Source organism: Dendrobates tinctorius, unplaced genomic scaffold, assembly GCF_039654945.1.
Source record: "Dendrobates tinctorius isolate UK_male_01 unplaced genomic scaffold, ASM3965494v1 ptg000143l, whole genome shotgun sequence".
NCBI classification, from domain to species: domain Eukaryota; kingdom Metazoa; phylum Chordata; class Amphibia; order Anura; family Dendrobatidae; genus Dendrobates; species Dendrobates tinctorius.
Genome location: NW_027361810.1, coordinates 42,447,885 through 42,473,570, shown reverse-complemented (window position 1 = coordinate 42,473,570; position 25,686 = coordinate 42,447,885). Strand labels below are relative to the sequence as shown.

The following is a 25,686-nucleotide window of genomic DNA, read 5'->3' as shown; positions in this document are numbered from 1 at the left end:
GGTCGTTTGGCTTCCACCACCGAATCTCTATTCAATCTGCACCAGGGCTCGCTTTCGGTAGGCCAGTACGCCATTCGGTTTCGCACCCTCTCCTCGGAGTTGGGTTGGAACAATGAGGCCTTGGTGGGAGCCTTTTGGCGGGGCCTTTCTAGTCGAATCAAGGATGAGTTGGCGGGTCGAGATACTCCCACCTCCCTGGAGGATCTGATCTCTTTGGCCACCCGCATCGACCTACGCTTTCAGGAACGATCCCGAGAGGTCGCTAGAGAGAGAAGACCTTCTTGCGCTCCTTTGGCCACCCGTAGTCCGCCCCGCTCCCGCCCAGTGACAGCATCTGCGGCCCCGATACCGGAGCCCATGCAAGTGGATCATCTCAAGCCGGTGGAGGAGCGCCGGAGAGAGAGGGTCGAACAGAGGCTCTGCTTCTATTGTGGGAGTGCTGCCCATTTCCTTCGTTCCTGTCCTATACGTCCGGGAAACGCCTCCGCCTAGGACAGGTAAGAGAGGTCTTCCTAGGTAATTTTGACCCCTCTCTACCCTTGACTCTTTCCGTCCTGTTGCATCTAGGTTCTAAACGTTTTTCCGAATGGGCTTATATTGATTCTGGGGCGGCTGGTAACTTTATCCAACTCGAGGCAGTTAGGAGGCTTCGGATTCCTGTCAGATCCCTGGAGACCCCTCGACAGATTGCGTCGGTCGACGGCCAACCCCTCCGGGAGTCCGTTACTCAGGTCACCGAGGAAGTGGAACTTCAGATTGGAGCCTTACAACGGGAGAAGATTGTTTTCTACGTACTGCCTTCGTTATCTCATACCATCCTTTTGGGCCTTCCTTGGCTAAGAACACACGAGCCTACTCTTGACTGGCGTTCCGGTGACGTTCTGCGTTGGGGCCAGCCTTGCCAAAATAAGTGTCTGCTCACCGTACAGCCGCAAAGTTTTCCACGTTCAACATCAACAGAGTTACCTTCCGCCTACTGGGCTTTTTTGGACGTCTTTGACAAGAAGGAGGCCGAGAGCCTGCCTCCGCATCGGCCATATGATTGTCCCATCAACCTTGTCTCCGGTTCCACCCCGCCCCGAGGTCTGATTTATCTGCTTTCTCCCGCTGAGACTCAGGCTATGTCCGAGTATGTTCAGGAGAACCTGGCTAGAGGCTTTATTCGCAAGTCTTCCTCACCCGCCGGGGCTGGGTTCTTTTTTGTGAAGAAGGATGGGTCCCTCCGTCCCTGTATTGATTACAGAGGTCTCAACGATATCACCATTAAGAACAAATACCCCCTTCCTCTCATTCCAGAGCTTTTTGACCGTCTACGGGGGGCACGGATCTTCATTAAGTTGGACCTTCGGGGGGCCTATAATCTGGTCCGGATTCGCTCTGGTGACGAATGGAAGACTGCTTTCAACACCCAGGACGGTCACTATGAGTACCTCGTCATGCCCTTCGGGTTGTGCAATGCTCCCGCAGTGTTCCAAGAGTTTGTCAATGACATATTCCGAGACCTACTCTACTCCTGCGTGGTGGTATACTTGGATGACATCCTGGTGTTTTCTCCGGATCTGTCTACGCACCGAAAAGACGTCCGCCAAGTCTTGCTTCGTCTGAGAGAACATCGTCTCTATGCCAAGCTGGAGAAATGCGCCTTTGAACAGTCGTCACTGCCGTTCTTGGGGTACATAATTTCTGACTCTGGCTTGCGCATGGACCCGGGAAAAGTGTCCGCGGTACTCAACTGGCCGCGTCCCCAGGGAGTTAAGGCAATCCAGCGCTTCCTGGGGTTTGCCAACTACTACCGGCAGTTTATCCCATACTTTTCATCATTGACCGCTCCTATCTCCGCTTTGATCCGCAAAGGTGCCGACCCCCACCGCTGGTCTCCTGAAGCCGAGAACGCCTTCCAAGCCCTGAGGCAAGCTTTCGCCACAGCTCCCGTACTTCACCGTCCAGAGGCTAACAAGCCATTCACCCTGGAGGTGGATGCCTCCGCCACCGGAGCAGGAGCGGTCCTCTCTCAAAGATCCTCCTCCGGACGACTGGTTACCTGCGGCTTCTTCTCCAAAACATTTTCTCCTTCGGAGAGGAACTATACCATTGGGGACAGAGAGTTACTCGCCATCAAACTAGCTTTGGAGGAGTGGCGGTATCTTCTGAAGGGCGCTGTACATCCACTCCAGATCTACACCGACCACAAGAATTTAGCGTATATCCAGTCTGCACAAAGGCTGAACCCCCGGCAAGCTAGGTGGTCCCTGTTCTTCACCCGATTCGACTTTAAGCTTCACTTCCGTCCTGGTGACAAAAACCTTAAAGCGGATGCCTTATCCCGGTCATTTCTGGTCACCAATACCGAAGAGGAACCTTCACACATAGTGGAGCCTAGCAAGCTCATCGTGGTCGCTCCAGTGAGCATGACTTCCTTACCTCCCGGGAAGACTTTTGTTCGAGAGGATGACAGGAGGCGAGTTCTCTACTGGGGTCATGCCTCCAAGCTAGCAGGTCATGTTGGCCTCAAGAAGACACTTTCCTTCATCTCCCGTTTTTATTGGTGGTCCTCCCTGCCTCGAGATGTCCGAAACTTCGTCGCTTCATGCCCATCTTGTGCCAAGAACAAGGTCCCTCGACACTAACCCTCCGGTCTCTTACATCCACTTCAGTTGCCCTCAGCTCCGTGGCAGCATGTCGCGATGGACTTTATTACGGATCTACCTCAGTCTTCAGGCCACACAGTCATTTTTGTGGTCGTAGACCGCTTCTCCAAAATGGCCCATTTCATCCCTCTGCCCGGACTACCTTCCGCCCCCAGCTGGCGCGGAATTTCGTCTGTCATGTCTTTCGGATTCATGGCTTCCCCAAGCACATTGTCTCGGATAGAGGGGTTCAGTTTACCTCGCGATTCTGGAGGGCCCTATGCAAGCTGATGAAGGTAACATTGGACTTTTCCTCCGCCTACCATCCTCAATCTAATGGGCAAGCAGAACGTACAAACCAAATTCTCGTAACGTACCTCTGACATTTTTCTAACGCCCACCAGAACGATTGGTCCAGCCTGCTCCCGTGGGCCGAATTCGCCTACAACAACCATACCAGTGAATCCTCTGCCAAGTCGCCCTTCTTTATTGTTTACGGACAACATCCTGGTGTACCTCTGCCGGTACTTCCGGCTTCGGGTGTGCCGGCGGCCGATCTTCTAGCCGGGGAGTTCTCCAGGGTCTGGCAGGAGACCAAAGCCGCACTTGAACGGGCACGTGACAGTTTTAAGAAACATGCTGATAAAAAACGCTTGGATGCCCCGTTGTACCACCCTGGAGATAAAGTCTGGCTATCTTCAAAATTTGTTCGCCTCAAAGTTCCCTCGTACAAACTGGGTCCCCGGTACATCGGTCCCTTTGAGATTTTAGCTCGTATCAACGATGTGGCTTACAAATTAAAAGTCCCGGCTTCGCTACGAATCCCTAATTCGTTCCACGTTTCCCTCTTGAAACCTGTTGTACTTAACCACTTTCATGCTTCTGCTGGTCGCTCTCCAGCGCCCGTTTCCACGCAAGATGTCTTTGAAGTTAAGGACATTCTTGCCATGAAGAGATCTAGAGGTAAAACCTTTTTCTTAATCGATTGGAAAGGTTTTGGCCCAGAGGAGAGATCTTGGGAGCCCCGGGAGAACATTCAGGCTCCTCAGATTTTGGCAAAGTTCCTGTCCGGCCTTAAGAGGAGGGGGCGTAAGAAGGGGGGTACTGTCATGCTTACCGCGGCTTCCGTGCCCGCCGCCTCCTTCGCGTCCGCGGCTCCTGCCGCTGCTCCCGTTCCTGGTCCCGCGCTGGCCACGGTCTCCAGGCGCGTCCGACACTCCCTGCGGCAGGTGCGCGTCCTCCGGATTTCCTGCGCCCTGCTTCGCGGTCTGTCCGCCGCTCCCGGTGCGCTCTGTAACAGGCGCGCGCGCCTGCTCTCCTGCGTCCTGCCCCGTGGTCAGCTTCTCTGACCAGCCCAGGACGCATGCGCGCCTCACCCCAGACCTCAGCACTGTCTGGCTCAGCCCTTCTCTCCGCCCCCGTGACCCTGGAGGTCTGACCTGGAAGTCCTGCCCCTATAAAAGGGAGCTGCCCTTTCAGACCCGTGCCTGATTATCTATTGTGTTCCACGACAGATTCTCGGGTCCCCCGGCTCCTGCGTTTTCTCTCGCTAGCTCCCAGCCTTGTGCCTTACCCGCCTTGTGTACTCCACTGATCTCTCTCCATCTTGCATTCCCTTCCAGAGTCCGCCATCCCTGTCCGTTGCTGCCTACACCCGTGTGTGCCTTCCTGATCCGCTCCTGCCAACTCCGGTTCCTCCTGCCTGCTCTCCGTTCAGTCCTGCAGCCGTATCTCCTGTGCTCGCCAGCCTGCCGGCCAGCTCCGTGTTCGCCTGTCTACTCCTCCAGTTGTCCCCAAGTACCAGCTTCCGTGGCGATAGTCTCCTCCGGGCCTGCCCCTAACACTCCCTGTATAGGGGGTGGTACACTTGGCCTGCTCGCCCGGGGGTAGGTTCGTCGTCGCGGTCCTGTGGGTTCACCCTTGGAGTCTCCACAGCTTCACATGGAGCATAGTCATTTTGAACAGAAAAGGACCATCTCCACACTGTTCACACAAGTTGGAAGCTACAACTGTCTGAAATGTTATGTATGCTGAACCTGTCATGATCCCAGTGCAGGTTTTTGATCTGCACGTCAGGGGTTAATGTCTGGAGCTCAGTGCAGATTTTGACCTGCACACCTGGGGTTAATGATTGTGGCCTCTCTTTGGTTCTGGGAGAGCTTCTTAAACCCCTGGGAAGCTCCAATCCCTGTCAGTTATACTTTTGCCTTTGGCCGAGTGTGGTGACCTCTGTGTGCCTGGTCGTTGTTATAGCTTCCTTATATGGTTCTGACCCGGTTCTGTTCCCCGTTGTGAGTTTGCCTTTTGATTCTGTACTGCGCTACCCTCTCTGTGTATGACTCATTGCCTGTGATCTGACTACTCTCTGCTCGCCCCTCTTGTACCTTGCAGCTATCTCTGTGTATGACTCATTGGCTACATCCTGACTATCCTCCCTGTCTATGCCCCTTGGTAACTTTGTCTCGCAGTTACCCTGCTAGGAGTTCTCTTGCAGCTCCTAGCTCTCTGGAGTTTGTCACGCCCCCAGCAGTCACGTGCTTCAGGTCCTCCTGTTCTGAAGTACGCACCTACTCGGCTGCTGCCCACTCCACAGGTATCTTTGAGCACAGTTCGCTTTACTCAGGACATGCGCACTGGCTCAGTGAGCAAGTTCAGTGCGGTGTTCCTGACAGAACCTTTGAGATTTCCCTTTACTGGAACCAAGTTACTAAGGCCAACCCCTGGAAAACAACCTCATAGAATTATCCCTCCTCCACCAAACTGGACAGGTGGCATACTGCAGTAAGGTGGGTAACGTTCTCCTGGCTATTGCCATATTTAAATTAGTCAGTCAGATACCGGATAGAGAAGTGTAATCCTTTACACCACAAATTCCTTTCCACTGCTCCAGAGTTTAATGTTGTGTGCTTTACACCACTCCATCTGACACTTGGCATTGTGTTTGGTGATGTAAGGCTTGTGTGCAGCTGCTCGGCAATGAAGTTCCCCGAGGGGGCACAGTGCTTGTGCTGATTTTAATACCAGAGGTCTGGACTCTGAAGTTATGGAGTCAGCAGAGCGTTGGGATCTTTTCAGCACTCGGTGATCCTATTCTGTAATGTTACGGGGTCTCCACATCATGGCTGAGTTGCTGCGACTCCTTCCTCTTAAAAATATCACTCACATGTGATGTGGGAATGTTTAGGAGGGAAGATAAAGGATTTCAGTACGTGCAAGGATTTTTTTAGGACATGCTGTATATTTCTATGCACATTTCTTTACAGTCAACGTGGGACACTTTCCGCGTAGTCAGGTTCAGACTTTGAGGAAATGACCTTCACTCTATTAAACAGCCACCTCTTAGTCCCCTTTCAAGTACGTCTCCACAAGTAGCGCTCCTGAGCACATCAATTCATTTTGGTTTGCGATCTTGAGACGTGCTACGCTTCAATCAGACCTCTCATTAGTTTGTGTGCAGTCAACTACTTAGTGATTTGATGGCTTTGGTTAGAAGCCAATTTTCTAACGTCTTTAGCTTTCATTCTTATCTCCACGTGGCAACAGTAGATCAAACACAGTATATTTAAAAATCGCTCTGAAAGGAAGGCTTTACAAAAATGTTACATAAATTGCACTTAAATAGAGCCTATCAAAATGATTAACAATGCACAGCAGCCCAGACAGAAAAGACGCATGAGCCGTGGACCCCGCACCTCCCTCGCTATGGCAGACACTATTTCAGCTCTAAGCATAATGCAATAAAGAGAGACTAAATGCTTCATTATTTACATGGATAACATCCAGTAGCCAGAGATAGAAGTTATAGGAAACTCTTTTCAGTAAAAGTAAGAAGAATAAACGAACATAAACTAATCAATACGGCACAATAAACCAATAGCAACTAATTCAACTCCTGTAAGGCTATGTGCAAAGGTCCGCTCCAAACTCTGCCTGGATAAGTGATTACAAGGATGATCACATGCATTTCTTTGTAAAAACGACTTTTTGTTTTTATGTTTGGATTTTTGAGCATCTTTTACCCCCTTCAGGCTTCCAAAGATGTCCAGCAGTCGACAGCAGTGAGCGGTCCATTCTTTGGGCGCTTTTTCGTTGCAAACTTACCCTATGCTTTAAAATTTGAATCAATGAGAAATGAAAGTCAAACCACGCAGGAAACTTAAAAAACATAGAAAACTAAAAAAAGATTATTTAATATAAAAAAAAAAACACGTTTCCTGAAGCATCTTCCTTTAGAAATACTCATTGGATTTGCCTGCCAAGAAAAGACGTCATGTGCACATCTCTAAGGGTATGTACAGAGTTGTTTTTTTTGTGGCAGTCAAAATTAATGTTTTTTAAGCAGAAATCCCTTCAGGAAGCGCTTCTTCGCAGTTTTTCTTATCCTGGGCATGATTCCACAGCTTGTCTAATTCATGAGTACCGTACGCTAGAAATCTTACTCCAGTCCCTGACTGGAGTTGATTTGTGGCAACGTGCATGCCTCTTAATGAATAAGGAGTGTCTTACTCAAATACACCCCCTCAGCAAGATCGTCGAGAACATCAGGGGATGAATCGATGCCATATTTTCTTTTTTCCCCACCACAGGAAAACTTGAAGCAGAAAAAGCTGACGGAATGGAGCATATTGGCAACAAAATGCAAAATGTTTTTTTAATATATTTTTGAACAGGAAGAGAATATTAAGTGATTTTGTAGTCATTTTTCAGGTGTTTTTTTGAAGTGGACCTGCTAAAAAAAAAAAAAAAAAATCAAAATCGTCCATGTGCATAAGGCTCTGATCAGTATATTTGAACCTTATGTCAAAGGTAAATATATATTGAGAATTTACCGACACATATATCTGTTGAAGTTCCCACAAACCTTCCTGGCTACAAATGGCAAAATCAACTTTGAGTATTTATGTAAATGTGATTGCAACGGCCAGCCAATCCCTGGCTGGTGCATTGATCTCCCACCTAAAATCGCCATCATGGACTTGACTGATGTCTGTCTAGCGCTGCTGAACAGATGTCTACCCAATATATTTTAGGAAAGAATCTCCAACAAATTACAAGGTTTTTGTTCCTTGCATTGTTTCACAATGTCTGTTTCTTGCTTTGGTTATGGCTCTTCTTACAAAAACAAATCTTATTATTGTGGGCCATCATTATACAAAGAATTTAGAAATTCCTCCTATTTTTTGTTCCAGGGCATGATCCCCTCATTGCCTACATAATGCAGTGTCATTATTTTCTTCTCCGTCCCTTGCATAAATACACACTTCCTAGGCCTGTCATTGAAATTATAGGGGGGTGATCCTAGCGCCTGGACCATACTGGAACTTCACATATCACGCGAAAGTCAACTCTTAGATGTCTGGAGGAGAAAATTTGACAACATTCAAGATAGCAATGTATTAGGCCAACGCTCAAGATTATATCAGCTGATGCCCAGGTGACTTCTGTATCATTCAAAGTAGGCAAATTCCCTCATTTTTTTTTACAAAGTGTTTATAGCAAGTCACATTATTTTGTTGTTGGGGAAAAAAAAAAAAAAAATCAGAAGACACATGTAATCCGTCCACATCATCCCCAAACTTAGCACCGTCCTGTAACCACTACATGTTCAGTGGTTCCTTATCATTGCATAAGAATGTGTGACCTGTTCACATTTAGAAGAAAATGTAGTGATATAGGTTAGGTCATTACAAATTAACACGATGCTGGAAAGCGACAAACTTGAGTTAGGAACAACACATAGCCTTGTGCAGCAGCATGCAGCTCACAGACGGTATCCAAAATTCCAAATCATTACAGAAGGGAGAGGACACAATCAGTTGACAGTCATCTTACATCATCATCATCGTCTGCAGTTTGTCACACCAAATCTTTGTTGCCTAAAGACCCCACACAAGAAGACAATATTATTATGTGACACTTGTATTAGTCATCTTCCATTAAGGTCAAAGACCTTCAAGGTTTCCCAGAAAAACATTGTACAAAAACTCCACAAGATTGTTGTCTCCTTCTCATAGTGCAACTAGTTATCATCGTCCTTAAGTAATGTTCACATGGAGTAAAATACAACCTGAGTAATTAGATCAGGTTACCATCTACTGTTGGTGCATTTTGGCACCTTTCTATTATTGCCAGCGGTCAATTTTTCAGCAGTTTGTGGGATTGGACATGCCGGTAAGTCTTCTTCCTTTACAGACTCTTGGCCGCTCATGGCCTGGTTGCCAGCTCACCAATAGTCCTTCTGTAGAGCACTTTTGGTACTAACTAACTAAACTTCACAAGACCTGCCATTTTGGAAATTCTCTGACCCAGTGGTCTAGCCATCCCAGTTTGGCCCTTGTTGATCACACTTTTCTCACGCTTGCCCAATTTTCCTCCTTCCAAGAGTGTTCTCTTGCCTAATATATCCCATGCCTTGACAGGTGCCCTTGTCACAAGATAATCAGTTACTCGTTTCAATAGTTTAACGCTTAAGATTGGTTTGCAAAAAAAAATCCCCTACAGCCTAAGGGTACTGTTACACTAAGCGAAGCACCAGCGATCCTGACAACGATATGGATCGCTGGTGCATCGCTAAGTGGTCGCTAGTGAGCTGCCACACAGGCAGATCTCACCAGTGACATCGCAGGGGTCGGGGGTCGCTACTTACCTGTCAGACTAGGCGATCCTGACGTCCTCCCGCATGCGTCGCTCGTCGGCGCCACAGGAAGCGCAGCAGGAAGTGGCCGACGAGAAATGGTCCAGGACGATCTCGCGCGACCAACGATGAGCAGCGGGGGAGCGGGTCGGAGGTAAGTGTCACATGTAGCGATATCGCTAGCAATATCGCTGCTACGTCACAAAATCGGTGACCTTACAGCGATATTGCTAGCGATATCGCAGTGTGTAACGGGGGCTTAAGGGTACTGTTACACTAAGCGAAGCACCAGCGATCCCGACAATGATACGACCTGGTAAGGATCGCTGGTGTGTCGCTAGTAAGCTGTCAAACAGGCAGATCTACTCAACGATGCAGCAACAATCCGGAGATCCGTATAACGACTTCGGCGGTCGTTATGACCTTGTCACACAGCAGCTGTTCTGACGGCTCCCGCCTGCGTCCCTGAGTTGTGCGTCATCAACGAGGTCGCTCGTCAGCGTCAAACACAGCGATGCATGCTGGCCAGCGGGACGCCAACAATCAAAAAATGGCCCAGGACATTCGAGCACGATCAGCGATATCCAGTGGGGGGGCCAGTCGCCGCTATGTGTCACACGTAGCGAGATCGCTGTTGCGTCGCAAAATCGGTGACGCAACAGTGATCTCGCTATGTGAGATGGGGCCTTAAGAAATATAGAGTCGTAAGTTTTCATATATTGTACAGGTTTGTTTTATAGGATGATCTTCAGTCCAGCTGTTTTCCCAGAACACATCACATAATACATAGCTAACTTTTGCACCATGGGTAATCCATTTCTGCAACACCTGCAGTGTGAATAGCTGTTGGTTCTTTCCCTGGGGTAGTATACGCCGGTCTGACAGGTGGTGTATGATGTCAGGTTGCATTCTGTTCTGTATATCGTTAGACGTATACCATATGTTTGACTCAAACTTCTTAATCCCCCACATTTGGAACAATGGGAATCGATAGCTACTTGTGAGATGCAATGATTTATTTTTAAACACGGAGAACAATCCTACGAGAAACACAAACCTTTATGTTCTTTTGAAGTCATAAAAGGCCGTGCAGAAATAATGCTGCCTCAGTAGTTTTGATGTCAAGCCTAAATGTGTCTTCAATAAAAAAATGTTCAGCGCTATCATGGAGGAGTAAATGGAGATGTTTTGTTTATCCCACACTAAAGCTGTCTGGATGTGATTACTTTTTAATAAAACTAAGGCCAGGGCTTCATCACAGCAAAGCTGAAAACAAAAGACTTAAACTGGTACAACATACAGCTGTGTCACAAAAGGGGCCGGAAGGAGAGGCTCAAATCTCAAGATTTTTTTTCCTCTGTTGTTGAAGTGTTTATTGGAAGATCATGAATGGGACATAGGAAATTCGGATGAAAGAGCACAAAGAAAGAATAAGAAAAAAACATTTGACATAGAAGATACTTTGATCTCTTGATCCAGCCACTGCTGCAGGGCAGATTTTTAAGGATTGCTAGGAATACTGAAAAGACCTCAAGACTTCAACTATTTAAGTACAGCATGATAATATGGTGTAAGATCTGATCTACGAGTCCAGTCTAAAAGTCATATCTGCAGCTTCAGATCTCCGTACTGAAGATGGAGAGGAACAGCTTTTGCTGCAGTTTTGGAACACATGGTGCCTTCTTTTATTTATTATACATCACACATTCAGTATTAGTGATAAGCGTACGTGCTGGTATGAGGTGTTATATATGCATCCTCGGGTGCTAACAGAGTGACTTCGACGTGCTCAAATAATATGTTCGAATCCCTAGGGCCGCATGTCATTGAAAAGGGAGGGGGAGGAGGTGAGCTGTGGCATCTCCACCTGTGTTATCAGCTGTGTTTAGAGCTGTTACCAGTTAATGTTATTTTGCCTCTGATAAAAGAGCGTGCTGAAAAGTTTTCCCGAAAGGACAGGAATTTCCCCCCCCAAAAAAACGGCAGTATGAAAATGACGAGATTACTAATTTTTTTTTTTTTTTTTAATGAAGTTTGTTATACTAAAAAACAATTGACAACATTTTTTTTTTTTTTTTTTAAATCCACATAACACAAAAATCTGACTAAACAATAGATTATTTTCCTGACTTAGTTTTAAACTATGGAAAAAGTTCAGTAGAGGAAGGTATAAAAAGTGATAATTGGCTAGAGAAAAATCAGTGATTGTTTAGATGTATGAACGATTATATGCTGGGGTGTAAAGCAACTGGTGCCGAATGGTAAAAGTTCTAGAATGTGGCAAATTGCAAGAACCTTATTTCTTTGCATTAATTTGCTTCATATAGAAATATCAGACAATTAGCCAAACCTTACATAAAGTTTATATTAGCTTTTTCCATTCATGTCGAAAACTGAAAGGTCTTTGTAAAGCCTATGGCTGTAGATGTTGGAGGAGGATGGGGCATTGGTTATATTTGCCCAAATTTAACCATTTTAAGAAATCCTGTTATCCCCGTAGTAAAGAGATAATATTCTTACCTTTTTCAAGTTAGTCCGGATTAACATACAGAACTTCAGCTAGAGGCAAAAAAGGCTCCTTGCTCAGCCAAAGGAGCGCACACTGAGAGATCTTCCTCGGGAATGGAGTCAACCGCTGATAATAGTTTGTAATATTCATCCTCTCCATCTAAACGTTTGATTTGGCTAAATGAGACAATGGAGAAGATACAAGTAATAGTAAGCTGCATAATGGATTACTGGGCTGAGACATTGAGATTTCTCAGGAACGGGAAATTGTGCGATTACTTAAAACCAACACACTTCTAATATTAGAATTTTCATCTTCATTAGATATTAGGGGATCATATAAGGTTAGAAAGAACTTTTTTTTTTTTTTTCCAGATACAAAGTCACTCTGATCCCTAGTAAGTCTGGTATTTAAAAAGACTAAGGAGCTCATACATTAAGACTGCAGTTGTTCGTGACAATAGTAATGAAGGAGATTGGTTTGGTGAGATGCACCAAAATAATTTTTTTTGTGCATTTTCTCAGTGGCTGGAAATGCTATCCTAGTCAAGGAATGTAGTAATATTTCTGGTGTAAGTTACGCCACCAATGAGGTTGGTGTACAGGTGCCACAATGCCCTGCCCCACAAACTCTCTGCCCATTTTGGTGCAGTTGGCCAGGACTTGGTGTAAAAATGCCAAAAGTTGCAACATTTTGAGCAACTTAGCAACTTTGCACTGAGCAAAAAAGTTTGCTACTGTTTGTGAATCGGCCACAATGGGAGAGATGCAATTCCAGACTAAGCCTGAGGATAGGAGTGGTGCTGTTTCAGAAAAATGAGCAGAGGGTTTTATACCAATCGCCCCCAATCCCACCAAGCCGTATGGTGTACAATATCCAAGTCAATCGGCATTTAATCACAATTGCAAAGGTGATTAACCATATATACTCCATATACAGTTGTGCTCAAAAGTTTACATACTTGGCCAAATTTTTGCTTTCTTGGCCTTTTTTTCAGAGAATATGAATGATAATACCAAACCTTTTTCTCCACTCATGGCTAGTGGTTGGGTGAAGCCATTTATTGTCAAACTACTGTGTTTTCTCTTTTTAAATCATAATGACAACCCAAAACATCCAAATGACCCTGATCAAAAGTTCACATACCCTGTGATTAACTAATGGAAAATCAGGGTCTCTGTAAAAACAAAACCACGGTCAGGTAGGCCAACAAAGATATCGTCCACAACTGCCAGGAAAATTGTTTGAGATGCAAAGAAATACCCACAAATAACATCAGCTGAAATACTGGACTCTCTGAAAACTAACGGTGTGGCTGTTTCAAGATCCACAATAAGGAGGCACTTGAAGAAAAATGGGCTGCATGGTCGAGTTGACCAAAGAAAGCCATTACTGTGCAAATGCCACAAAGTATCTCGCCTACAATACACAAAACAGCACAGACACAAGCCTCAAAACTTCTGGAACAAGGCAATTTGGAGTGATTAGACCAAAATTGAACTTTTTGGCCACAACCATAAATGTTACATTTGAAGAGAGGTCAACAAGGCCTATGATGAAAGGAACACCATTCCTACTGTAAAGCACGGAGGTGGATCGCTGATGTTTTGGGCATGTGTGAGCGACAAAGGTACAGGAAACTTGGTCAAAGTTGAAGGAAAGATGAATGCAGCATATTATCGGCAAATATTGGAGGCAAATTTGCAATCATCAGCCGCGCATGGAACGTACTTTGATGTTCCAACATGACAACGATCCAAAACACAAGGCCAAGTCGACCTGAACAATCTGTCTCCTGACCTCAATATCATTGAGCCACGCTGGGGAGATCTCAAGCGCACAGTTCATGCTAGACAGCCCAGGAATTTACAGGAACTGGAGGCTTTTTGCCAAGAAGAGTGCGCAGCATTACCATCTGAGAAAATAAAGAACCGCATCCACAACTACCACAAAAGACTTCAAGCTGTCATTGATGTTAGAGGGGGCAATACACGGTATTAAGAAATGGGGTATGTGAACTTTTGATCAGGGTTATTTGGTTGTTTTGAGTTGTCATTATAATTTAAAAAGAGAAAACACAGTAGTTTGACAATAAATGGCTTCACCCAACCACTAACCGTGAGTGGAGAAAAAGTTTTGATGTTATCATTCATAGTCTCTGAAAAAAAGGCCAAGAAAGCAAAAATTCTGCCGGGGTATGTAAACTTTTGAGCACAACTGTATAAAACAGATCCACATGTCATACAGAATATATCTAGTACATGCTGAAACTTATGCTCATGGAGCACCTTTGCTTCTTTACTTCTTTCCTCACTCTCGTATACTTTAAATGAAGCGGTGGGTGCATGCTCGGCCTGCTCAACTCCTCATGGCCACAGTCTTGTGTTTGGGGCAATTGTTATATGAAGAAAAAAAAAGGTGCACCTCCATAAATGAGTACTAATAGTAGGGTGCTACACCTTGTTGGAATACATGACTACAAAACAAGGAGAAGAAAAAGACCAAACAAAAAATGGCGTGCACACCTAATATAAGACAATATTGCAAAATCTTTATTGCAAAAACCCAGGACAAACAACAAACATTGAAAACATCTAAAACCGGGATACTGCATGATGATCCAAACATACCCCTGAAAAATGAAATCTCTGGCATGGGACAATATTTTTACAAGGCTCCACAAACTTTAAATCATAATAATGCCTCAAAAAATCATAGACATCAAGAAATACTGGTAACTGAACAAACTGCACAATACTATAAGGCTAACAATATATAGTCACTTAAAAATGAGCTTAATAAAGAGTTGCATAGAAATTGCATGATATGGGTATCAAATTTAAAAAAAGGTCAAAAACGTGTATATGTGCATGCTGGTGTTGCAAGTAAAGAGCACAAAAGCACAAGCTGAAACACACTAAGGCCATGTGCACACGATGCAGATATGCAGCGTTTCCGCAGCGGATTTTACCGCGCAGAAACGTTGCATATCTGCATTGTGATGTACAGTACCTTTTAAAATGAATTGGAAAAATAAAACGCTGTGCAGACGCTGCGGATTTTTCCGCGCGGTTTTCCTGCGGTACAAAATCCGCAGCATGTTACTTCTTTTGTGCGGTTTTCTATCTCCCCTGTCACCAAATCCTCAGGGGGAAAACTGCAATGGAAAACCACACTAAAACCGCATGAAAACCGCGTTAAAAATGGAAGAAATCCGCAGGAAAAATGCAGGTCATTTGACCTGCGGTTTTCTTCCATTCTGCACGGAAAAATCCGCAGGGCTCAAAACTCCGTCTGCACTCAGCCTAATAGTTCCGAAAATAAAGCTTCATGAAGAGGAATGTGAATATAATGATAGCTACCAAAGTAGCTCAGAGCAAAGGAGCCATCATAAAGCCCAATTGGGCAGTCAAACCACATGCACCAGGGGTATGTGGGAGAACCCCACGCGTATCGCTGTGCAAGACAGCTTCATCAGGAGAGGTCTTGCACAGAGATATCATTTTTCAGGGGTATGTTTGCATCATCATGCCGTTTCCCGGTTTTAGATGTTTTTAATGTTTGTTGTTTGTCCTGGGTTTTTGGAATATTGTCTTATATTAGGTGTGCACGCCATTTTTTGTTTGGTCTTTTTCTTCTCCTTGTTTTGGGGTAAATGTATAGTCCCCTTTACATTTAGCGATGCACCAGCGATCCCGACCACAATACGACCCGGTCAGGATCGCTGGTGCATCGCTAAATGGTCGCTAGTGAGCTGCCACACAGGCAGATCTCACAGCGATGCAGCAGCGATACAGCGGTCGTTACTTACCTTTCAGACAAGGCGATCCTGATGTCCGCGTCCACGCGTCGCTCGTCGGCGCCAGCAGGAAGCCCAGCAGGAAGCGCCAGACGAGAAATGGAGCTGCGCGATCACGTGCGATCAGCGACAGACAGCGGGGGAGCCGGTCGGAGGTAAGTATCACACATAGCGATAAGTAGTTAACTGGAAAGCTGATTAAATCCTCCCAACATAAATACATTTCTTCAGGATTTTCTACCAGTAACACCAACTTTCCAGGGAGTGAGGGCCCCGTCACACATAGCGACTCACCAGCGATCCCGACAACGATACAACCTTGTCAGGATCTCTGGTGTGTCGCTACATGATCACTGGTGAGCTGTCACACAGGCAGCTTCACAGCGATCAGCACCAGCGACGAGGGCGCGTTGCTGTGTTCCTTAGATACCAGCGCGCTGGTGCAGGGAGCTGGTAACCAAGGTAAACAGCGGGTTTCTAAGCGGCGCGCAGCACTTAGAAACCCGATGTTTACCTTGGATACGAGCTCCTGCTCGCTGATCGTTGCTCTCCCGCCTGCCACACACAGCGATACGTGCTGGCCAGTGGGAGACCAATGACCCAAAAAAAGTCCAGAGCTTTCAAAAACGATCAGCGATACCCGGCAGGGGGGCGGTCGCTGATAGATGTCACACATGGCGATCTCGCGGGTGAGATTGCTGTTGCGTCACAAAACTTGTGGCTCAGCAGCGATCTCGCTAGCGAGATCGCTATGTGTGACGGGGGCTTAAGTCTTCTTCAGTTGTGTGCTGTGCTGGACAGCTCCTTATTGGTAATGATTATCTGCCTCTCTTTATCTTTACAGGAGTTTTCCAAGATATGAAAATGTTTTCTTAACAGCAGAGAATGATTTAAGATTAAACCCCTTCGCCCCCAAAACACCTCAATTGTTTAACATCCCGCTGTTTCAGCACCGCTGGCCCTAGTGGTCAGTGCTGATGATTGTCTTCGTCCACTTTTCTGCAGCTGATCACATGCAGTGTTCCCATGTAACAAATGCATCTGAGCATTGGCCTCAGCAGTGACGTCCATGTGTAGGATATGAAACCTCTGAATCCAGTGATTCGTACAGTGGTGATATTGGTGTACAGAATGTGATCACCTGCTGCAGAGCAAGCAAAAAAACAATGGGGACGATATAAGTGCCAGTGCCGGAAAGGAAAAGTTTTTTAATGGATGAGTAAGGGATCATTCACAAGCCTGATTTTCACAGATTTTACTGAAGGGGCAGAGACCCTGATTCCAGAGACGTGTAACTTAGTTTACTGGGTGTATCAGTTGTGATAGAATCACAGTTTTCTGTGCTGCAGATCTAGCAGAGCTGTGTATATCCACACCAACACTACTGATTGGCAGCTTTCTTTGTACACTGCATACGGACAAAGAGCTGCTGTTCAGTGGTGGAGGTATGATTGGTCCAGGAGTCACGTGACACCTTGTCTTCTACTGATAATCACCTTCTGATAAAACGCTGATTGTACTAAAACAGAAAAACATAGCCCAGTAAGTGATGCATCACTGGAATCAGGGTCTCTTCCCCTACATCATACTGCTCTCTGATTAAATAGCAAAAATCTGCTGACAGATTCATTTTTCAACTAAGTTTTTTTTAAGAGGGAGAAACAGTGGCACTGTTCTCCAGACTCTGCATTGCAGATCATCCCAATTTAAGTAAAAGAAGGTGAATGGCAGAATTCCTAAATACCAGCAGTGGACTGGAGTTTCTGAAAAAATAGACCCCTTTTTTTAATCCTTGGCATGGTCTTTTTAGTTAACATGAAAAGTCACTTTCAATTATAAGTCGTTGGTTTATTTCTTGAAATCTGTCCTTTTCGATAACATTTTCCTATGTCATAACATTTCCAGAGTTTAGAATGCCAAATCCTTGGGTACCAGCAAACCTTGCCCTACCCTTGAGACACCATGGGGGGGACACAAGATCGCCCCCAACCTTGCACAGAGTTTCTCTTTTAGTCTGGAGGCATTTTGTTGCGTTGCTAGAGATTCGCCGTCCCACTTATCCTTACTGTATCACTACTCGCTCCCTTTTGCCTCCTCTTTCACACATGGAACATGTTCTTCGCGCACTTTTATAGGTGGCATGTGTTAGTTATAGACACACATCCAGGGGCCAATATTGTACAATTTTCAATGTTTTAAAAATGTTTCCTATTTTACAAACGGACGTCTGTTTACAGTTCTTAAAATGAGCATAGATATTTACCCAAGTTTTCTCGGCTTCCGCTTGCTCCCTTGATATTCTAGAGTTCCCTGCGGGAAGGACCAAGAACACGCTTTCAGAAGCTAAGCAGGGAGTCGTTAATTTTTAATTCAAAGTGATTTTGTGTTGAATGCAAGCAGATGCTGATAATATCACAAGTCAAAGCATAATTTTTTTGATCAAAGGGTTCAAGTGAGCATGCATGTTGGTTTTCTTTGATAAACCACATCAATTATTCACCGTGAAAGGAGACATCCTGATATGAAAGCAACAGATAAAGGGCATAGGCACATGTTCAGCCGGCACAGTGCTAAGAGAGGGGATAGAAAGATGGGCTGCTACAATAGAGGAAGGAGGGAAAGGTTGACGACGTATTAAAAAGAGCGATTCTCAACACCATCAAGTTGTCAAGTGAGCTCCACATTTATTCTATTAAATGAAAAGTCTTCGTGATCATCCCAGGATACCCGCTGATTGGGAACATTAGGGCTTTATACAGCAACATTTCAATAAAATGAACGCAAAATACTAATCATCCGCTACTATATCAGTGAATTTAAAATTCTAAAATATGATAAACTTTATATTTTGTATTACGACTTAATTTTTGGAGAGGTGATACAGTTATATTTCCTCTATAGCCACTTTTTTAAATTATTTTTTTTATCTAATCACTACCTTCTTCTTATTGAAATTGTCTCTTTTTCCTTCTATGTAAATGTTTCTTTATACCTGTGACTACTGTAACTTCTTTGGGGAAACAAGAAATTAATTTCCAAATACCCAATTCTTGTTGTGCACAGAAGTAAACTGCTGCCAAAATAGAGAAAAAATGGAAAACTGGCAATTATATATACAATTTAGATAACTTGCTAAAAAATGAGTTAAATCCTTGTAAAAAAAAAAAACTGAGTTCCCCTGATTCTACCACTCTTATCCTTTTTACACTGCACCACTCCATAACATAGATATTCACATTTGTTGTTTTTGTGTTTTTGAAGAGCAAAAGGTGAAATCTCTGCTTGTAGATCAACTGGGTGTTTCTTCCGAGTCTTCTCTGCGGTCATGTACGTTCACCCCTCCCAGATACTTCCAGTCACAACTCAGCAGCTGATCAAGCAGTCTAGCAGTCTCAGACTTTGCAGAGCTGTGATTGGCAGTGTCTGGGAGAAAGGGGTGAAAGTGTACTCGCCCCAGAGAAGACTCTGAAGAAACGCCTCATTGCACTACAAGCAGAGATTTCACCTATTGTGCTCCAGAAGAAACAAATGTTAATATCTCTGCAATGGAGTGACGCATCGCAAAATAGAAATGAGAATTAGACTCAGGGGATGTCAGGGAATTTTACAGGATATTTAACTCCATTTTTTTGAGCTAGTGACCCAGGTCCTTTTTAAAAGAGGATGGATCCTGTGCTAGGCAGAGGCAGGGTACAGACTTGAGTAATATAAACAGTTACCGTACATGCGGGCACTGAACACAGAATAACTAATCTTCTGCATTGAGCACATGTTGAAACATTGCAGTAAAACCACACTTTTGCCACAATCTTCCATAGTTTTGGAAAAACACTGCATACGTAACAAAAGTGGAAGCTGGAGTATTAAAATTTATTTATTTTTCCCTGCATAATCCAAATTAATGTGGTCAAATATCAGTATTACCCCCTTACACTCACATTTATCTGGTTGTAGTACAGGCTGTCCTCAGGGCTGTTCAACGTTTTGGGCTGTTGACAGCGTCTTTTCGTTGTCCTCAGCTTTTTCTCATAGTAATTTTCTGAGCCTGCAATAAGATTAATCAAACCGTGATAACAAGGTAACTATGATATCTAATGATTTGCACCCTCCAAAAGATTGTTTCCATTTTATAAACAAGATGGAAAAATTCTGAGAAATTGACTAAATAAGATAATTATATATTCCATTAGGTGTAGATACATTATTTGTCAAGAGGTTAAACTATTATAGGAGCCGCCAGTCCTAGGGTTGTACAGGACATATCATCCGTTCTTATCACCACCGGCTTGGATAATGTTGACATGTGAAGTTTGCACTCGCAATTCCACTCTTGTTGGCCAAAGTTCTGGAAATGCAGCGTCACCGAATGTGTCTTCATTCACTTGTTAATTCATTTAGCAGTGGATAATTTAGTAAATTGTCTGGCAGTGACATTTGGGGGCCGACTCATCATTGCTTTTTCACCTTTTTTTTCTAAAGTAAAAATAGTTGTTAGGTCCCCGTCACACACAGCGATCTCGCTAGCGAGATTGCTGCTGAGTCACGAGTTTTGTGACACAACAGCGATCTTACCAGTGAGATCGCTGTGTGTGACACTGAGCAGCGACCGGCCCCCCTGCCGGTATCGCTGATCGCTGTAGGAAAGCCCTGGACATTTCTTTTGTCACTGGTCTCCCGCTGGCCAGCACGCATCGTAGCGTGTGACAGGCGGGAGACCAGCGATCTGCTGGTAACTAACGTACACATCGGGTATCCAAGGGACGCGCGTCCCTTAGATACCCGATGTGTACGTTAGTTACCAGCTCCCTGCATCAGCGCGCTGGTAACTAACGAACACAGCGATGCCGCACGCTCGGCGTCTCTGTGCTGATCGCTGGTGAAGCTGTCTGTGTGACAGCTCACCAGCGATCACATAGAGACTCACCAGCCATCCTGACACATTGATATCGTTGTCGGGATTGCTGGTGAGTCGCTATGTGTGACTCCAGCCTTAGACCGTGTCCTCATATAGTATAAACACTGTGGCCCCGATTCATCAAGACGGGTGATTTTTTTTGTTTTGAATCAGGCGTTCATGTTGTAGTAGTAGTAATAATAATCAAAGTTGAGCAAACGTTTGGCAACTTTTCATGCCGGTTTTTCTCAGCTCCGCCAAATATGAAGGAAGCTGGGTGGGATGGGGCGTGACGCCACAGTTCATTTAATTCATGGCGAGCTGTGGCGTTCCTTAGGCCATAAATCTTACTCCAGTCCTTGGATTTATAGCTGAATGCATGGAGGTGCATGCCACTTCCATGTGCTAAGCCAGAAATGCAGGTACTGTAATAAGATTTCTGACTTAAGGAACGCCGCAGCTCGCCATGAATTAAATGAGCTGCGGCGTCACACCAAGCTTTGTTCATTTTTGGCGGAACTGAGAAAAACTGGTGAGATGGCCTATAAAGGTGGACGAGTATTAATATGGTGAGAAGTAAAGCTGGGGAGAACAAGACCGGACTGATTTTTTTGCATAGTTGACGACTAATGTGCAACTTTTTAAATCTTAAAAAAGCAAGATACAAAATATAAGCAACTTGGAATTTGAGCCAAATCATCCAAAATATTGTGCTCACAATTTCTGATAAATTTGGTGCCAAATTTGTCAGCGTCAAAAGACAAGACAAAAAATGACTGACAAAAACCGTCAAATTGATGAAACAGGGGCCATTACGATGATATTATTTGGGCACTATAAAATACTCCATAAAGGAGGCGGCATCACCAGAATATTCTGCACAAAGCACCATCAAACCTAAGGGCACATTCAACCATCTTATTAACAGAGATTCATGGACTTGTGTGGCCATGTCTGATCTACAAAAACAGGTCAGAATAGGACATTTGGTGAGCCTAAGCCTGTGTTCAAAGCAACGTTGCAACCCTCAGAACACTCAAAACTCTAAAATAACTGATTCCATAAGCGTTACTGTGCACTTGTCCACATTGAAGCTAGTGTAGCAACTTTTTTACAGTTACTCAACTTTCTATGCAAACTACAATACATTTAGATATAACTTGCAAAATAGCGCTCAACCCAAGGCCTTCATACCAAAGGCGCATTCAGACGTCTGTTTTTGTCGTAAGGTTTCTATTCATATTTTTCACAGACAGACCTAGAATTATCTATGGGGCTCTTCACATGTCTGATTTTTGTTTTTTGTGGACCCAGTGGTTTTTTTTGTAAAATCACGGAGTCATGCCTGATATTGATCTGAGAAATTCAAAATCAGCAATGGACGTCTAAGGGGACATGGAAATATCGGACAGTACTAGGATGCCATTTGTGTGCTGTCCGTTTTTGTTTTTCATAGATTGCTAGATAAGAGAAGGTAAAGAAACTTTTTTTTCTCATTTGAGGAAGACTGGTGAAACCGTGACCAAACTCAGATGACACGAATAGAAATCTGGTGAAACTCTGAAGAAAATCGCTCATGAAACTAGGTAAGTTTCCTTAGTACTTGAAAAGAATATACGTCTGAGTGAGCCGTAACAAAGCCGAAACTATAGAAAAATTCTACTAGTGAGATAGTAATGTCTTCTGCCAGACCCCACCCTTCAGGCTCATTCACATGTCCAATTTTCACATACAAGTACTTTTCGTGGTTTTCACGGATCTATGATATTCTATTGGGCTGTGCATATGTCCGTTTTTTATTTCCGAGGAAAATATCTGAGACATGTCTGAGAGTCAGATCAAAATCGGCAATGCAAGTCAATGGGTCCGTGAAAAAAATTGAATAGCACTGAGACGACATCCGATTGTGGTCTGACTTTCGCGGCCTATCGGAATGGAGAAGGTGAACAAACTATTTTTTTTGTCCACCAATGAAAACAAAGGATGACGCTCGAACCAAACTCTGAAAGTCTGAGAATAATTGATTAATTTTTCTCCTCTGTAGACTTTTTTTTTAAGAAAAGCGGGACATTCTAGGACTTTCAGGAATAAGTTCCTACCAAAAGCTTAACCTATGTTACTATTACTTATAATGATTTTCTAACCATCCACATAAAGAATATCTCTCGTAGCTGGAAGATTAGACACTTATGCGTTACTAAAGCATTTAGCTTTCTGATAACAAGGTACAAACATTAATTTTAAGATGAAAGAGACTATGGGAAAAGCATCTATAATATCATTAGCATCCAATTACTGAGATAAGAGATTTCATTCAGTACCAATCTGATAATGTGACTCCGGAGTTATAGATGTGACCTGGGAGAGTTAAACAAGTTACACATTTTAGCTCACTTGTGTTTTGTGCCAAAATGTCTAACCTTTCTCCTTTCTGTGCTATTCTCTCCAATTACGAAAAAGTAGGTGAGGTTTAGTGAGCGGAGAGTAGTCTGTAAAATTATAATTTACTCCAGACATTTGTGTAAACTATAGAGTATAAGGTGGAATTGCTTTTATCTTAAACACCCCACCTCCCCCCCAAAAAAATAATCAATAATTTATATGTATCCAATATGGTTTCGCTAAAAGTATGACGCTTGTTGCACAAAATAAGCCCTCCACTGGCTACATTGATGGAAAAAAACTAAAATGCTGCCTCTTGGATTGCGTTAACATAAAATACAATTTTTTTTAATTAAATGTGCTATTATGTTGCACAAGTACCAAAGCAAAAACAATTACACAGATTTGGTAGCAGTTCAATCATACTGAGCCACAGAATAAAATGAACACAATTATACTGTATGGCAAAAGAGTAAATGTGAAACATACAAAAAGAATATTAATGTAATTACTGGATTTTTTTCAATAAGTATGTCCCAACGTTTCCGGCCCTATTGGAACTATTCTTCTAGCTAAGCATTCAGCACAAGTAATAAGGCAACATTCAGATGTCCGTTTGTCACATACATGTTCTATCTGTGTTTTTTTCCCAGGTAGATCACATATGCATTATAGTCTGTGGGGCTGTTCACATGACTGAGTGTCTGCAAAAATAAAAATGGAGACACGTCTGTTTTTGAACAGGGTCATGAATCAGATTTGCCCATTCAAATCAATGGGTCTGTGAAAAGAACAGACAGTACACGGATGCCATCCGTGTGTCATCTGAGTGCTGCCTTTTTGCTTTTATTGGGTAGGAGAATCTTTGAGCTTTTTGCATATAAGAAAAAAAAATAGTAAAAAATAGACACCAGGACCAAAAATGTCTGAAAATCAGATCTCGCGAACGTAGGAAAATAGACTTAAAGGGAAACTCTCTCAGCAGGTTTTTGCTATTTAAAAAGAGAGCCTGATTCCAGGGATGTGTGTTTTATCATCAGAAAATTATCACTTCAGGACCTAGGTGTCACGTGCCAGGCAGTCCATCTGTGCAACCCTGCCTCCACCACTGATTGTCAGCTTGCTGTCAATGTACAGTGTACAAAGGAAGCTGCCAATCAGTGGTGTGGTTCGGGTTATGTAGAGCATTTATACCAGAGAAAAATGGACTTTTATCAAAACTGCACCAAGCAGTCCAATAAGTGACACATCACTGGAATTAGACTTTCTGCCCTTACATTATGCAGCTCTCAGATTCCATAGCAAAAACCTGCTGACGGATTACCTTTTAAAGTTTAAGTTTAAAAAAAAAAAAAAAAAAGCAGTGGAGGATCGTAATAGCAATAATAAAGGCAAACAGCCAGGATTTCTAAGTGTTTTTGTCAAGCCAGTGTTGGGACTTTACCTGGTCCATAGAACTAGGGGCGCCCTGGTCTATCCCTGTCCCCCGGATTGCTCCTGAAGGTGGAGATGCCGGGTTCACATGCTTTGCTATGTTCCTATAACTCCCCTGATCTGTCTCCTCACCTATCCAGTGTAGTGGGAAGGCGACGTGTATAGGAACACACTAACCAGACAAACAAGGAAATACAGACAGAGAAAAAAGAAAATACCAACAATAGAAAATACTCACCAAACAGAGAGGTACACATTGGAGTTAAAGGTAACAAAAAACAAATAGGAGATAATGAGGATGTGTGTTGTGAACTCATTTTCTGGTTTACCTCTGGCTTCTGGTGAGGGTGGTGGAGCTGGCTGTGTTGACAGAGGAGTTGTGAGATCTCCATCTGGGCTCCCTCTAGTGGTGACAGTAGGTAATGAAGCTGGTCTAAATGGCAGAGACCTGCCACCTGAGGAGGAGGACTGTGAGTGGACATCAGGAGTCTCTGACTGGATTTAAGACAGCCGACTCCCTAATTCTGTGCTGGTGATTTTTTCCTGCCCTGAGGTTCTGGTTTCCAGTTCTGTTCCTGCCTTCTCAAGCTAAGTGTGCTCTGCTATTTTTTCACATGAGATTTGGTCTGGTTTACTCAGTTTTTGCGGTCAGCCAGCCCCTGCTGGGGCTGTGCTGAAATTACATTCTTATGTCTCTGTTTATTCCAGTTTTCTTTTTGTCCCTGATCAGATTGGTCTCTTTTTGCTCTGTCTTCAGAATATACCAGAGTGCTGATATAGGGAATTGAAGTCTAGCGACTTCAGGGTTTTTGTTATCAGAAAGTGTTGGACATTTTTTGGCAGGGTTTTGTGCGTGATTGCAGACAGCATCTTTCCTTTCCTGTCCTTTCTAGTTAGTGTGGGCCCCATCGTTTGCTCAACCTATTTTTCTATCTGTGTTTGTGTTTTCATCTTGTCTCACCGACAATACATGTTGGGGGCTGTCTATTGCTTTGGGGTGTGCTCTGGGGCAGTTTAGATTTCTCCTTTCTTGCTTTAGGCTTATTTAGTTCTCCGGCTGTGACGAGGCATCTAGGATCATCGTAGGTACACTCCACGGCTACTGCTAGTTGTGTGGATAGGATCAGGGGTCTGCAATCCGCTTAGTTACCAACCTCTCTGGTTTTCTGTGGCTTAGCTTGTTTTTGTTTTTCCTCCTCGGTGACTCATTCATAACAGATGTGCACACAGACAAAACTCCAAGCAACAATCTCCTGAACAATCTCCAACCATGAACAACACCTCCAACTCCAGAACCAGGTAGTAAGAACTAACACTGGCAATCCCTAAATTCCAGAGGCAATCTTATATAGCAGAGGGGAGTATCCAACACTAAACAGCTGAGAATCCAGGAGCTTCAATTGAACA

The 25,686-nt window shown here is 44.1% G+C and overlaps 1 protein-coding gene and 1 long non-coding RNA gene across 3 annotated transcripts in view; one reads left to right on the top strand and one right to left on the bottom strand.

Moving 5' to 3' along the window:
• Positions 1–25,686, bottom strand: part of MYO3B (myosin IIIB) — a 266,306-nt gene that overhangs the window by 45,900 nt on the left and 194,720 nt on the right. Inside the window, exons 24-26 of the mRNA XM_073545841.1 lie at positions 19,508–19,614; positions 17,833–17,879; positions 11,782–11,946 (exon numbers count right to left, since the gene is read on the bottom strand). Of these exons, the coding sequence (XP_073401942.1) occupies positions 11,817–11,946; positions 17,833–17,879; positions 19,508–19,614 (284 nt within the window). The 3' untranslated portion in view covers positions 11,782–11,816. The remainder of the gene's footprint in view (positions 1–11,781; positions 11,947–17,832; positions 17,880–19,507; positions 19,615–25,686) is intronic.
• LOC141049402 (uncharacterized) overlaps positions 1–25,686 on the top strand; it is a 168,772-nt gene that overhangs the window by 60,880 nt on the left and 82,206 nt on the right. For both annotated transcript variants that reach the window (XR_012220343.1, XR_012220342.1), the window contains exon 2: positions 21,966–22,049. This is a non-coding gene — a long non-coding RNA (uncharacterized lncRNA). The remainder of the gene's footprint in view (positions 1–21,965; positions 22,050–25,686) is intronic.